At 46.0% G+C, this 14,049-nt stretch overlaps 1 protein-coding gene across 4 annotated transcripts in view; it reads left to right on the top strand.

Moving 5' to 3' along the window:
* The window catches only part of SNX30 (sorting nexin family member 30), a 125,032-nt gene that overhangs the window by 90,907 nt on the left and 20,076 nt on the right, over nt 1-14,049 (top strand). For all 4 annotated transcript variants that reach the window (XR_004443609.1, XR_004443610.1, XM_033237785.1 and 1 more), the window contains exon 7: nt 8,767-8,853. Coding sequence is in view for 2 of the 4 variants with exons in the window: in XM_033237785.1 (XP_033093676.1) it covers nt 8,767-8,853 (87 nt within the window). In the remaining 2 variants the exon portion in view is untranslated. The remainder of the gene's footprint in view (nt 1-8,766; nt 8,854-14,049) is intronic.

The raw sequence follows: 14,049 nt of genomic DNA, 5'->3' as shown, positions 1-14,049 counted from the left end.
CATGGCCTTGAGGGAACCTAATGGTGAATGTTTGTCTTCATCATTTGGAGGTAGTGGTCTGTGCCTTAGGAATTTGACATGGTGGAGGGCTGATCCATCCCCGGATGGGAAAATGCCAGGGCTTATCGAAGTCCTGTCCTGGTGGGGCTGTGGTTGGGGTTCCTCTCTGAGTTCGAAAGGGCGTTTAGGATCATCTGTTTCATTTGCTCATTGTTGACACGAAGAAACAGACGCTTGTGGGTAAATCTTTCTCTGTTGCATGGCCACAGGACTATACTCCTTAGTGACCAATCAGCTTGTAGCTGTGTGTTTACTACTTGCCAAGAGGCAAACTGGGTGACTTCAGGCTTTTCAAGCCTGGCCTCCAGTTGTATCTCTTTCAGGACAGTTGTGGCTAGGTATGTTCTGTTCCCTTTGGAGGTAGAGAGCGTAGAAAAACAGGGCCATTATCAAGGCACTCAGAACAAATGGAACAATGTGAGTTTAAGCCGTGAACAATGAGAACAGCTTGTACTGGAAAGACGGTTGAAGGCATGTGTCACAAGGTTATGTGTGTGGGGGACAGGAGGGTACCAAAAGTTAGTTACCCTTAAGCCCAGACTCGAGTTAAATACCTTGCAGACATCCACAGGTGAGCCCTTATGTAGGATTTCACATTCTGTAAACTATGTGTGTGTAAAATGAAATTAGGGTAGTGATGGACTGAAAGACAGCCTTTTGAAGTCCTCACCACTTTTCTGGCAGTGCCTTTTGAGTATTAGCGTTGTCATGACCAGGCCAAGTGTTGGAAAAGCTTTATTCATGAAGATTTGGGCAGGACCATCTTGTTTCCCACACGGCCTTATCCATAGAAGGGGGTCAGCAAGTATGTAATCGAATTGGACAATTTGGTAAATTTGCAACACTTGCAAATATACAATGATCGCACATTGTACATCTTATTTTTAAGAGATTTATGTCAATGCACATGCTTATATCAGGGGTCTTGGTGAATGACTGGGGTGCGATGAGGTTCTGAAGTAAGAGTGGATGAAGAAGGCTGTGGCTGGAGACTTGGATGACATATGGGAAGGAGCTGTGCAAGGGTCAGAGGATGGAGCATTTTAGGTAGAGGGGAGCAGCTAGGGCAAAGGTCTGAAAGCTGAAATGAGCTCAGAGTCTTTGCAGATCAGAAAAGCTGATGTGAGTGGAGCCCGGTGAGCAAAGGAGTAAGTGGTAAGCGGTGAGGTCAAAGAGAGGTAGGAGCCTGGTCCTGCAGTAGCTTTTTTTTTTTTTTTTTTTGAGACAGAGTCTCACTCTGTTGCCCAGGCTGGAGTGCAGTTGCGTGATCTCGGCTCACTGCAACCTCCGTCTCCTGGTTCAAGCATTTCTCCTGTCTTAGCCTCCTGAGTAGCTGGGATCACAGGCACGCGCCACGACGCCCGGCTAATTTTTTGTATTTTTAGTAGAGACAAAGGTTTCACCATGTTGGTCAGGCTGGTCTTGAATTCCTGACCTCGTGATCCACCCATCTCGGCCTCCCAAATGCAGTAGCATCTTAAAGACCATCTTAAAGGCTAGCAAGAGTCTGGACTTTATTCTAAGGACTAGAAGGGAAGCCATTTAGTTTTATGCAGGGAGATGACAGGATGTGATTTTTACTTTTAGAAGACAACTAGTGCTACATTATGGAGAATAGATTGTAGAGGATGAGAGTAGTGGTTGGGAAGACCATTGAGAAGGCTGTCACAGGGAGCCAGGGGCAGAAAACTAGGTGGTGGAGCCTGGACTGCAGTAGTAGAGACGTAGGTGGATTTGGGGTATATTTTGGATGACAGGCCAGTGGCACTTGCTGCTGTAGTGATGCAAAATAAGAAAGGAATTGGGGTTTTTGGCTTTAGCAGCTGGGTGGATAGCAGTACTGTTTATTGGGACGGGGAGGATCCAGGGAGGAACAGGTTGGAGCAGTTGGGAGTCCACTGTTTTGGGCATGTGGAGTTCAGAATGCCCCCTAATCATTAAAGTGGAGATATCGTGGCAGTTGGTTATGAGTTAGTCCAGAATGGGAATAGAAATTTGGGAGTCATTAGTGTATGAATGGTGTTTAAACCTCTGAGACCGATGGAGATCATATGAGGAGATGTGATTGAGGTGCGTAGAGTGTCAAGGCCTGCGCCCGTGGCATGGTAATATTTATTGGTCTGTCACCTTAAGAGGAAAGAATAAGTAGCAAAGGAGCCCACGAAGGAAGGGTTGGTGTGGCCGGAGGGAAAAGAAGTAGAGGATTGCCTCCATGAAGCCAAGATAAATGTTTTAAGAAGCAGCAAAATATATCTGTTGGATTTAATAATATGGACATTGTTGGTAATCGAGATTACAAGTGTGAGATGTGGATGCAGAAGTTTTGGTTTAAAGACAACGTTTGTCTTCCAGTTGGAGATAACTTGCACAACATTCCGGGGTAGTCCTTTTCAAAAGTCGGTTTAAATTGTCAGGTTTCTTCAGCCTCCCCACCTCTTCCCCACAGGACCACAAGGTGGCGCCAATGAGTCAAGCTCCGGGAACGCGACCAGTTGGTGCTGTAGGTTGGCCATTTCCGGTGCCTCTCCAAAACCGGAATGAAGAGTTTTCTGGAAGATTGAGTTGTCAGGGAAAAAATGTCCCCTTTCCTGAACAAAAGAGATTATACAGAGTGGCTAATTTCTTGCAGCTAAAATAATGTGAAGAAGCAGGATGTGAAATATATATGATTTCAAAGGATTTTTTAAAAATTAGAAAAATATTAAAATGAAAACTCTGAGATTCCCAGTAATGGCAGACTGAATACACATGTAAACTTCACCAAAATGACACTAAAAGGATTTTGAAAAATGTCACAAGCCCACAGACAAGAGCAACAGGCAAGGAGGCAATAGCAGTACAATTTTGGTAAGTACTAAATGACTCAAGCTGATTTTGAAACCGACTGTGGGGGAAATAACTGAGAAGTCACCTGGTTTACACCATGGAACCCTCCAAAAGGGTCAAGAGTTGGCAGCACCACGCCCCTCTGGGACTGAGGTAGAGCTGAAGAGAAGAATAAATCTAGAGTCTGTTTAAGAATCCTAGCTTCCGATCCTCTCCTCTCTGCTCACACAGGGGCCACTTCCTTCTCCATGTTGGCAGAACTGGGGGTCAATTCTCTGGAGGGGGCCTCTCTGGACCAAAAGACTCTAGGCACACTTGAGGGTGTTCAGTGAAAGATTACTGATGTTGGGACTCTTCTCCTGCTTGGCTCTCTGCCTTAGATCTTCCATGCAAGGAGGAAAAGAGCCTTTTCTAGAAAATCTCGGTGGGCCAAGAGAAGTTACCCACAGATACGGATATTGGCTGGCGGTGGAGAGCCAGGGTGGTTCCTCAATGAAAGGACCCAGCCGAGTCTCCTATGGAGAATGTCAGCAAGCCCTCTGTGCAGAGAGCTTTCAATCGATTTCCATGGAGTTTCCCTCTTGGATGAGTGGACAGATATGTAAGGGAAGATTTGAATATGAATATCAGAAGTAAAAACAAAGAAGAAAAAGCCTACCGAATGAAACACTGATGGAGAAGAAAATTTCCGGAAAAAAATTGTTAATATTTTCCAAAAGAGAAGATATCACAGCCATAAAACAATAATTTTTAAAAATTCAGAGAACAAAGAGCTCTTGGAAATTAAAACCATGATAGGAATAAAAAAATTAATAGAAGAGTTAGAAGAAAAAGTTAAGGATGTCACGTATGAAAAGAAACCAAAAGAGAATTGAAGAAAAAAATATGAAAATTAGAGGATTAGACCATCTGAATAACAAGTGTGCAGGCAGAGAAACAGAAACGGGAAGTATCAAAGAAGCCATTCAAGGAAAATGACCAGAAGGGAAGAAATAATGTATTACTGGTTGTTCTGCGTGATGAGATTATGTATGACTTCTCCCCCTCCTTTAAATTTTCCAAGTTGTATGTAAAAATATCTCTTAAAATGAGGGTAATGTGTGGTTTCAGTATTACCAACATTGCCCCAGGACATCTAAATCACAGGTGGTCCTGGTTTCCATAGAATGAATATGTAAAAGGAGCATGTTGAAAGGGGTAACCTGAACTCAGTCATTTAACCGGAGCTGGTGATACAACTAGGACCAAATCAGACTCGTTTTCCTGCCTGCAGGAAAGTGCCCTTCTAGAGGGCTGCCCTAAGCCGCAGGACTATGTGGGTATTTTATTTTTATTCTCATTTGTTCTTTGTTACTGATCACCCATTACTCTACATGAATTCCACTTGGGTCTTGGGTCGTCAGCCCTGGCCTACAGGAATATGAACCACCCATCCTGCTGTTCTCTTCGGGGGGCGGAGCTGTTCCTGCTGCTTTGGTATCCTCTTCCCAGCCCTGCATCCTAGCGTCCCTCTTCCACAAAGCTTGGAAGCTGAAAAACTTGATGGGCTTGAAGAGGCTTTTTGGTAGCTGCTGACCTTTGGCGCTGGGGCTCTTTTTCTGCCTTTCCCCCTTCCATAGTTTGTGAGCCCACAGCCTTGGCAGGGGAAGACATTTGCAAGAGTCTAGGGGTAGGGAAGGGACGCTGCGCTTTCCTGTAAATACTGACCACTGTGGTCTTTCTTGGGACAAATCCAGTGCAGATGTTCAAAGCCAAACCACAGAATGCATCTGTCATCCAACTCTTCTAAACGTTTTGTCTTTGTAGATAAAGACTGTTTGATTAATATTTCATGGATGACGTAACTATAGACCTCTTAATGACTGTTATTAATTTGTTACAAACATTTGGATGACAGATATCATCTATTGGATGTTTCTGTTGTTTAGCCTTTTTATTATAGAAAAATTCAAACATATCACAAAATAGAGTGAAAGCAATAAACCCACATGTATCCCAGCCATCCCAGGTGGATCCCAGCCATCCTGCGCGGATCCCAGCCATCCTGCACGTATCCTAGCCAGCATCAGCAGTTGCCCACTCGTGACTCATCTGGTTCTGTCTCTCTCTTAATGCTGCTCCCAACTCCCACCCCGTGGTTTAATTTAACACAAATCCTGAAATCATATTATTTCGTACAGAAACATTTAGTACGTATCTCTAAAATACAAACTTTTTTTTAAGGACTACCTAATTATGTTTAAATATCCAGTTAGTGTTCAGATTTCCCCATTTTGTCTCAGACACAGTTTCTGTTTATGTTTCCAAATTGAGATCCAGACAGGATCTATACATTGATTGGTATGTTTCTTAAATATTAAAAAATCCTTCTTTATCCATTTATTTTTCCTTGTAATTTATTTGTTAAAGAGTCATTTTTCGACCAGGCGCAGTGACTCAAGCCTGTAATCCCAGCACTTTGGGAGGCTGAGACGGGCGGATCACAAGGTCAGGAGATCGAGACCATCCTGGCTAACACGGTGAAACCCCGTCTCTACTAAAAATACAAAAAAAAACAAATTAGCCGGGCATGGTGGTGGGCGCCTGTAGTCCCAGCTACCCGGGAGGCTGAGGCAGGAGTATGGCGGGAACCCAGGAGGCAGAGCTTGCAGTGAGCCGAGATCACGCCACTGCACTCCAGCCTGGGCGACAGAGACTCCGTCTCAAAAAAAAAAGAGTCGTTTGTCTTCTCTTCACTGGAAAATAGAGATAGTAAAGTTCCAGATTATTAGGACCACTTGAAATTGCAACAAAATGTTCTAATGTTTAAAAAAATAAGTGTCCGAGAGGAATTTATTCCATGTCTCTAATTAAAAGTCACCTTGTGAGCGTGAGGCCCTCCTTGGGCACCCTATGTACAATTTTGCCTTCCCCAAACCCTTGATACTCACCTTCCATTCCTGTTTTATTTTTCCTCCTAATGCCCAGAGCTACCTACTGTATATTTTACTTGCTTCTTGTCTGCCTCTCCTCTAGAATATAAGCTCCACATGGTTTTGTGATTTGTTCTCTGCTCCATCCCCATCCCTGGCTAGATGAATGAAGATGTATGAAGGCAGGGCAGAAGCAGTGTGGGGATGGGTGTGTAGAGAAGGGCAGGTGGCATGAAGCGTGAGGAGGAAATTCTCACTGTGCCCTTCACCTTTTTGATGTGTCATATCCATGGGATGCCGATCCCTATAAAGTTCCGCGAGAAGTTCAGATGATGACTCTCTTCTGCTTGTCATTCAATGATGGAGGGGCCTCTCATGGCCTCTTTACCCCACTGCCAGGTCGGGCCTCATCTCAGAGCCCCAGGCTGGTTTGACCAATTTTATCAATAGAGACTGGGCTGGGGAGCCATCCTCTCAGAACATCACCAACAGTATGCAAAGGCGTCCCAGTGAGGGTGGCGGTCGTCAGTAGTTTGTCTTGATTCAGAACACATTGTCCAACCTTTAGCGTGGTTGGATCGTGGGCCAGCTGCGAAGCCACATACCGGAAGGCAGCGAGAACAGCCTGAATGAGCCACTGCTGTGCCGTGAGCCAGGTGTGGCCTTGAACAGGGCCTGCCACTGTCCCTTGGTCTCCTCATCTGTAGAAAAGGGATGATGCACGTTCGCCTCTTCAGGGTTACTGGGAGCCTTTTGTGCTGTCCAGCGATGCAGGGCTGTTAGGGCAGATCCTCCAGTCGGCCTGCGCGAGAGGGCAGTGTTCTGGCCACGCTGGATAACACTGAGAGACAGAGACCCTACCTCTCCTGTGGGCCAGGGCAGGCCCAGGCTAACTGGAGGGAGGGATATGGCTGGATCTGCAGGCTCCCTCATCTGTTTTGGGCATGGGGAGAGGAGACGCTTTTGGACTATTGTAGCTGAGTGGGGTTGGTGCATCTCCCCCCAACCCCTCACAGTCCCAGGGGTCTTGCAACCCCAGCAATGCCCTCAGGCTGTGCTGGCATTGTCTTAGGAGGTTCTTGCCACACTGACAGAGTGTGTGTCACTGGGACAACTCGTGCTCTTTCCTGGAAGCGCTAGTCTGGATATGTGGTACTGGATGTTTTTTCCAGTAAGATGCTAGGCGTCCTGTGAAGGGAAGTGCACACCAGTGGTAAGCAGCCGAAACAGCCCCCACCCTGCTGTCCATTGCACCTTGGGGAACCACATTTGCACGTCCGTAGAGAAGAGGATTTTTACTACTGATGGTACCAGACCAATAGATTTAGATTATTTTTTGGGCTATATGAAGTCCACAAAGTACTTTTTTTTTTTTTTTAACTTTATAGATTTATGTCATCCAGTATGGTAGCCACTAGCCATATGTGGCTCTTTAAGTTTAAATTCAAATGAGTAGCATGAAATGAAAATGTAACCCAGTTCCCCAGTCCTGCTAGCTTTGTTTCGTGTGCTCAGTAGGCACAAGGAGGCAGCGGCTCCCGGATTAGTGCAGGTTATAAAACATTGCCATGATAGCACAAAGTTCCATTGAACAGCACTGTAAATATTCCTATTCAAAGATGAATGAATGTGGGGAGGAAATGTCAGGGCACTTAGGAGACAGCTGAGTGGCAATTGACGGAAAATTATTGTAATTTTAACCTCATTTTCATTTCTTGATAAAATACTTCTCAAAGCAAACTTTTCAGAGGAAGACTTGAGGTTCCCGGTATTGACACATTCCATTAAAAGGTTGAACCCGCAGCACTCTCAACTCTTCAGTTGCCTGTCACGTTTTAGCACAGTCAGGGACACGGGGTGCCTGTGCTTAACCAGGGAGTGACTCTTTCCTGCCCTGACTCCACACTCTGCTGGAAGGTCCCCTATGGGGAAAGTGCCTGATTAAAAACTTTCATAGCAATTTATTTCTTTGAGTTAGTGGAAAAGAAAGGTCTCATCACTCTTGGTTTGCCACTTGTGATTCTACTAAAGGAAGGAAAAAGAAACCCGTTGATGAAACAGATACTTTTCTGGAAGGTCGACTAGAAGCTTTTCTGTTTTGCTTAGTGGATTCATAGCAGCAGAGCTCAGACGAAGTAAGGGGAACCCTGGCACAGATTTACAGGGGCATTCACTCTCAGGTGCCAACGTTGTACTGCATGGGCCAAAGAGGGGGTGTCTCCTTACATTTTGCACTCCGGGTGCCTGGCTTGCCTCACTCTTGTCCCATCCTGGGCTGGCTCTCATGGGGCCCATTGACCCTTCACTCTGGTGGGCTGGCTGCATGGTTCTAGGAATTCTGGACTTGCACATGTATAGCCCGTTTAGCACATACAGACACATACTGTGTCTGAGCCTCTGTCACACTGAACCCCTCAGGTAGGGAGTGCGTCTCTCTGCTCTTTCTACACCTGGATCGGAGTAGAGGACTAGTAAGTGGCTAATGAATGATTCAATGAACAGATCAGTCCACTAGGGGTCCACTCACTGAACTGAAGAGTAAAGAGTTCTCTTAGACTTTTCCTTTAAGATTTCAGAGAACATCTAGCATTGTAGCCTGCAAAGCTCCACATTGCTGCACAGCTGGGCTCTGGCTGCCCACAGTGAAGTGGAGAGTCCTCCCAGCAGTGTGAAAATGGATGGGTGCTGTTTCCCCTACTTGCCTTTTCCTAGAATTTCTTTCCTTTCAGCATCAGGGTTTAGTTACTTTACTAGAAACCCCAGCCTCAGGAGTGGTTCTCTTCTCTTCCCTCCTTTCCCCTGCTTCCTCCAGAGTTTCTGCCATGGCCAGACTGTCCTAGAAGCACGTGGCTGGGCCCGGGGTAGGCCTCAATTTGGGGAGGCGTGGGGGAAAAGAAGCAATCACTTGGGGGTGGGAGGCCCCTTTGTGGACTCAGTGTTACATGCTTCTCTTCTCTGCCTCCCACAGAGTGTGTTGAAGAAGAGGGACCAAGTTCAAGCAGAGTACGAAGCCAAACTGGAAGCTGTGGCTCTGCGGAAGGAAGACCGCCCCAAGGTCAGGGAAGCCACCTGGGAAGGGCTGCAAAGCTGTGGTCTCCCTGCTGGTGCTAAGTAAATTCTCATCTCTAGATCTGTGTGACTACGTGTGGTCAGTGCTGGCTGGGCTACGTTGATGAAATTGCCCCTTTTCACTCCCTTTTCTGTCCTACTTCTGCGAGTTCCTAGTGTTCACTTGGGATTGAGTTTTCTACTGTTTCCTGGGCCTAATTTTTTTTTTTAAAGACTTACAGCTCTGCCATTCATCAGCAGTTCCTTGCTCCATAGAATGGCATTGCAGACAGGAGGAAAGAATAGCCTAGAACAATGCTTTCAAAGTGTGGTTCATCGGCCCACAAACTCTACAATCCATGATGAGGAAAGTATAGAAGCACTTGGAAACGTCTATAGGAATTTGATGTTGCTGCAGAACCAGTTGTACACATTGTGTTGAACACTCAAGACGAGCGTGTTAAACTCGCGTGAGGAGTTGCGCGTGGAGCAAGCTGCATGCTGGTTCTGCACAGCAGGACTACAACTTGGTCGAATTGGGGGGAAAAAGCCAACAAAAAGTGGCCCTTTACTCCACAGAGTTCGAGCAGCACTGATCTAGCTTGTCTAGGATGCCTTCTGGCTCCAGTGTTTGTGACTGCTCAGTGGGTTCACCTTGCCCGCTGCCTAGACAGAGCTGATTTATCAAGACAAGGAACTTGTAATGGCATAAGAGTAATTCATGCAGAACCAGCTGTATGGGACACTGGAGTTTTACTATTATTCAAATCATTCTCCCTGAGCATTTGGGGATCAGAGTTTTGAAAGATAATTTGGTGGGTAGGGGCTTAGGAAGTGGGGAGTGCTGATTGGTCAGGTTGGAGATGGAAATATAGGGGGTGGAAGTGAGGTTTTCTTGGGGTCTTCTGCTCCTGGGTGGGATCGCAGAACTGGTTGAGCCAGATTACCACCTGGGTGGTGTCAGCTGATCCATTGAGTACAGGGTCTGCAGAACATCTCAAGCCCTGATCTTAGGTTTTACAGTAGTGATGTTATCTCCAGGAACAATTTGGGGAGATTTAGGCTCTTGGAGCCAGAGGCCTCATGACCCCTAAACCTTAATTTCTAAGTAGCTAATTTGTTAATCCTACAAAAGCAGACTGGTTGCCAGGTAAGAAGGAGGTCTTTTCAGGAAAGGCTATTATCAGTATTGTTTCAGAGTCAAACCATAAACTGAATTCCTTCTCAAGGCTAGTTCATCCTACGCCCAGGAATGAACAAGGACAGCTTAAAGGTTAGAAGCAAGATGGAATGGGTTAGGTCTGAACTCTCTCACTGTCATAATTTCCTCAGTTGTAAGTTTTGCAAAGGCAGTTCTCTGTTTTGGGTCTAGACAGAGGATCACAGTTGTAAAAATGCATCTGTTGTACTGGTCACCCTGTTTGTTGTCTTTCTCTTCCCTGAGCCGGAATTAAAAATGAGTAATAATGGCCAATATGCAAGTGCTTGCCCTTGCAGCATGCTAAGCGCTCTCGCTGTCTCTTGCACATTTGCTTTACACACACTCACAGTTGGCCCTCCAGATCCGTGGGTTCCACATCTGCAGATTTAGCCAATTGCAGATTGAGAGTATTGGGGGAAAAAAAAACAATAAAAAATAATAATACAACAGTAGAAAATAACACAAGGAAAAAAAACTAATGCAGTACAGGTTGCCTGTCTCTTATCCCAAATGCTTAAAACTAGAAGCGTTTCAGATTTTGGGATATTTGTGTATATATAATGAGCTATTTTAGGGGCGGGACCAAAGTCTAAACATGAGATTTATTTCTGTTTCTTATACACCTTATACACATAGCCTAAAGGTACTTTTATAGAATATTTTAAATAATTTTGTGCATGAAACAAAGTTTTGACTGCAACGCATCACATAAGGTCAGGTGTGGAGTTGCCCACCTCTACCATGTTGACCCTCAAAAAGTTTCAGATTTTGAGCCAGGCATAGTGGTGCAGGTCAGTATTTCCTCTTACTGGGGAGGTTGAGGTGGGAGGATCCCTTGAGGCCAGGAGTTAGAGGCTGTAGTGTGTTATGATTGCGCCTGTGAATGGCCACTGCACCCCAGCCTGGGCAGCATAGAGAGACCCCATCTTAAGAAAAAAAAGATTTTGGATTTTGGGGCATTTTGGGTTTTCAGATTGGGGATGCCCAACCTGTATAACAATGATGTATAAGGTATTTATGTTGTATTAGGTATTATAAGTAATCTAGAGATGATTTAAAGTATACAGGAAGCTGTGCATTGGTTATAGGCAAACACTACATGATTTTATATAAAGGGCTTGAACGTTCACAGATTTTGATGTCTCAGAAGTTCTGGAACCAATCCCCACCCCACCCCACCAGATAGTGAGGCGACAACTGTGTGTGTGTGTATATGTGCATGTATGTGTAAAATCTCATTGATTCCATACCACAACCATGAGGTTTAGGTACCTTTATTATCCCCTTTTGAGAGATGAGCAAACCAAGGCCCAATGTCACACAGCTAGCGCTGGTAGAGCTAGGATGGCACCCTGCCGTTGACTTTAGAATCTTGCCACCTACCATTCCGTCACTCTGCCTCTTTTTGGTTTGTAAGTGGAAGGTGTATTTGTTTTCAAAGAAGGGGGTGAGGGTGGGGAACGTTAGTAAGATAATAGCAAGGACCCACATTTCAGGGAAATGGTTTGACATCAGAGCTGCGGGGTTTTCCTCTTTTGCCGTGGTTCCTGCTGCTGCCGCCATGCCAAGACATACCTGGAAAGGAACCAGCTTTGGAATTTGAAACTCACACCTCAGAAATGATACACCTTGGCTTTGTGTAGTGTCTTTAATGTTAATTGCATCACAGGATCACTGCAGTGGTCACTGAGGCCCAGAGGGAAGGCATTATTCTTTCCCCGTTTCATGGGTGAGGAAGTGAGGCACAAAGGAGCTGGACACGTTACCCAGCCTCTTTGATGCCGAGTGGCTCTCCATCCTGTGCATGTTTGTTGTGTTGATTCCAGCATCACCGGTAGTGATTTACACCAGAGCGTAAAGGCTGCATATATCTACAGAAAGGCAGATGATGAGGATTGGAACTGTGGTCACTGGCCCAGCGTATGCAGCTGGCACCCTCCCTCTGGTTCCTCCTGCCACAGCCGTTCTTCTTCCATCCTGTTTGTCTTTCATAAGGGAAGTGACAGCAGAAATGCAGCCATGTGCTCACAACTGCCCTCTGCCTGCCTGTGGCCTGCTCCACTGACGAGTCCTGAACTGGCCTGTGATATTCTGGAACATCTGCTGAGCCATGTCTGGGTCTCATTTGAAGGGATGGCTTAGGATGATTTATTTGTGTATATTTTAAAAGTTTCCTTTCAACGAAGGGATTTAAAGAGATGACATAGGATGATTTGTTTGAATATGTTTTAAAAGTTGCATTTAGCCCGCAAATGTAAAGATATAAGTCATTCACAGAAAAACAGATAACTGCGTGATCTCACTTATATGTGGAATCTAACGAAGTTGAAGTCATAGAAACAGAGAGTAGAACGGTGGTTGCCAGGACTCAGGATGGGGGAAATCATGGTCAAAAGGTACAAACTTTCAGTTATAAGGTGAGCAAAATCCTGGGTATTCCATGCGCAGTGTGGGTGGTGATGGATGTGTTCATTAATTTGATTGTGATCATCACTACACAGTGTGTACATGTATCAAATCATCACGTCATACGCCTGGAGTGTATATACTTTTATGTGTCAGTTAAATATTTAAGGAAAAATAGAAGTCACTTCTCCTGGCTAGGGAGGGAAGGAGAACCAACAAGTTCTGCCACTGGCCTAGTTTGGAAACCGAGGATTCTGCATCTTAAAGACGTCATGTGTGTGGTTCTGTAAATAGCATCTGTACAAGCTCAGCACTGAATACAGGCTTTCTCAGGCTGATACTGTCATTTAATATGTTCAGCCCTATACAGGACACATTCCTTTCCAAAGCCAGGAGCTGAAGGTTCGGAATAATAGGCTGAGTTAAGTCTTGAGCGCGCCTGCCTTGCTGGCTGCTGGAAGCACATGCCAGGCTTGGAGCAGTCTCGAGCAGAGCGAGACACTGGTTTTGGCGCCCTCATACCCCACAGCTGCCTGCCAGGGCTCCCGGCCTCACATTCCTGTGGGTCTGGGTGATTCCTGTCAACTCCCCGCGCTGTGGAAATCTTTGGCTGCTGCTGTTCTCTGCCTTCCCGGACTCCACTTACCCACATGGCTCATCCTCTTGGCCACGGAAATTCTACCAGAGGCTAAGGGTTTCCTCCCAGTCAATGAAAATGACTAGTCAGTCCTGAACACACACCTGCGTTCTCCTAGCACTCTGTGGCCAGGCCGTCTTCACCTTCCCTCTTCCTGGTGGGATGTTGAGCCGTGCCACATTCACTTTGCTATTTATTTAGCAATTGTTATTTTTAAAGACAAAATGGACTGTCATGGTGGTGTGCCAGTGAGTGTGAAGTAACAGTGGCGGCAGCAGAAATCCTTTGCCACCTTTGGGTCTGGGGCAGCAGCTGCCTTGGTGGGCAGAGGAGGGTGCAGTTGGCAGCCTGGTCCAAGTCCAGCATGGTTCAAGCACAGGATTTAGAATCGGAGGGCCCTGGGTTCAAAGCCCAGCTGTGCCCCAGCTTGCCCGGATCTGCTCCTCAACCTTTGTGGGCCTCCGTTGCCTGACACATGTGATTGTCGTGATGCCATAAAGTGCTTGGCGTAGTGTCTGACATCAGAAGTAGTGTCTGACATCATGACAGACGCTCCCTTGAAGGAGCCTCCCGTGTCCACACTGGCTGCAGTAGGAGTGTGGGTGGAGAACTTTGTTTTCTGGGTTTGCTGTCACATATTTTAAGAAGTCCCCTTTCTGACCACAAGGTTTTAGACATTGTTTCCTGTGTCCTCAAGCTTCCCCTGCCTCCCTACCCCTCCACACACCTGTCCTCCTCGACAGCCCATCAGGAGGTTTGGTGGATGCCGAGGAAATGAGCAACTTAAGGTTTTTGCTGTGCTTTGCCTGATGGGGTTGTGAGTTCATGAAGCCAGAGCTACTGTTGATGAGATTTTTTTTTAAAAAGCCAGGGAATTCGGAAGTGGGTTAGGGCTGATTCTATCCCAGGGCTTCGGCCAGGTCTGTTGGGAACTGATGGTGGGAGCAAGGTAGCTCAGG

This window comes from Trachypithecus francoisi, unplaced genomic scaffold, assembly GCF_009764315.1.
Source record: "Trachypithecus francoisi isolate TF-2019V2 unplaced genomic scaffold, Tfra_2.0 Lachesis_group16, whole genome shotgun sequence".
NCBI lineage: Eukaryota > Metazoa > Chordata > Mammalia > Primates > Cercopithecidae > Trachypithecus > Trachypithecus francoisi.
The sequence above is the reverse complement of the archived record's forward strand: the minus strand, read 5'-3'. Positions and strand labels throughout refer to the sequence as shown.